The sequence below is a fragment of the Nothoprocta perdicaria genome, unplaced genomic scaffold (genome assembly GCF_003342845.1).
Source record: "Nothoprocta perdicaria isolate Ctin4 unplaced genomic scaffold, notPer1 scaffold_200, whole genome shotgun sequence".
NCBI lineage: Eukaryota > Metazoa > Chordata > Aves > Tinamiformes > Tinamidae > Nothoprocta > Nothoprocta perdicaria.
Genome location: NW_020455206.1, coordinates 422,310 through 423,313, shown reverse-complemented (window position 1 = coordinate 423,313; position 1,004 = coordinate 422,310). Strand labels below are relative to the sequence as shown.

At 56.2% G+C, this 1,004-nt stretch overlaps 1 protein-coding gene across 5 annotated transcripts in view; it reads right to left on the bottom strand.

Moving 5' to 3' along the window:
* The window catches only part of PAX5 (paired box 5), a 142,642-nt gene extending 141,911 nt beyond the window's left edge, over window positions 1–731 (bottom strand). For all 5 annotated transcript variants that reach the window (XM_026038067.1, XM_026038068.1, XM_026038070.1 and 2 more), the window contains exon 1: window positions 686–731. In XM_026038067.1, the coding sequence (XP_025893852.1) occupies window positions 686–731 (46 nt within the window). The remainder of the gene's footprint in view (window positions 1–685) is intronic.
* Between the last annotated feature and the right edge of the window lie 273 nt (window positions 732–1,004).

Here is a 1,004-nt window from a genome sequence, read left to right as displayed (position 1 = left end):
CCCCGCCTCGTCCCCGCCCCACTTCGGCCTTCCCCGCGCCACGCAGGGGCCTGCGGCTAGGAGCAATGAAATGCTTTATCGATTAAACGATTATTCAGGCGATTTAACTAATAAAAGGCCCCATCGATCGCTTCGAAATTGCATTCTTTATACACAGCTCCCCTGCACACGTCCAGTCTCTCCATCCCTGCCCTCCTCCCCCGTGGGGGCGGCCGCGGCCGCCCCGCTCCTCCTGGGCACCCTGGACAAGCGGAGTGCCAGCCCTGAGGCCGAGCAGCGCGTGGACACGCCGCACGTCACGCAGGTCGCCTCGGAACCCACTCTGAGCATCAGACCAGCGTGCCACCTCCTTGGGGTCCTGGCGGGTTTTTTTTTTCTTTTTTTTTTTCCCACCAAAGAAAACTGCCTCGTCCCGACAATCCCCCCCTAATTTCGAAAGTGCAAAGCGCACACGGCCGAGAAAACCCGGGAGTCCGCTGGGCCCGCAAGTGCCTTGGCGTTCACCGATGAGTGCCTTCGTTTCTCGCGGAAAGCAGCGCCAAGCTCGCACCGCGGCCCGCTGTGCCCCACGCGCGACAGTGAGACAGCGTGGGGCTGAGTGTGGCCCCTACCCCGGCCGGCAGCGCCTTGCGCAGGGGAGCGGGGTCCTCGCCACGACTCGCAGTTCCCCGGTGCCGGGTCCTACCTGCTCGGCCGCTCCTGGAGGCTGCGAAGCTTTTCTCTAATTCCATTCTGCTTTTTCAGGATTTGGTGAAATGGACGGGGAGAGAGGGGGGAAAAGTTTCCACTTAATGTTATTGTTGGCTTTCTTTTCCTCTTCTTTTCTATTTTTCCTTTTTTTTTTTCTTTTCCTTTCTTCTATTTTCCTTTCTTTTCCTTTCTTTTCTTTCTGTTCTTTTCGTTTCCCTTTTCTTTTTCTTTTTCTTTTTCTTTTTCTTTTCGGAGCTCTTCGCAGGTCGGAATAATTCAACTCTTCCGCTCCCCGCCGAGCTTTTGCAGCTGAT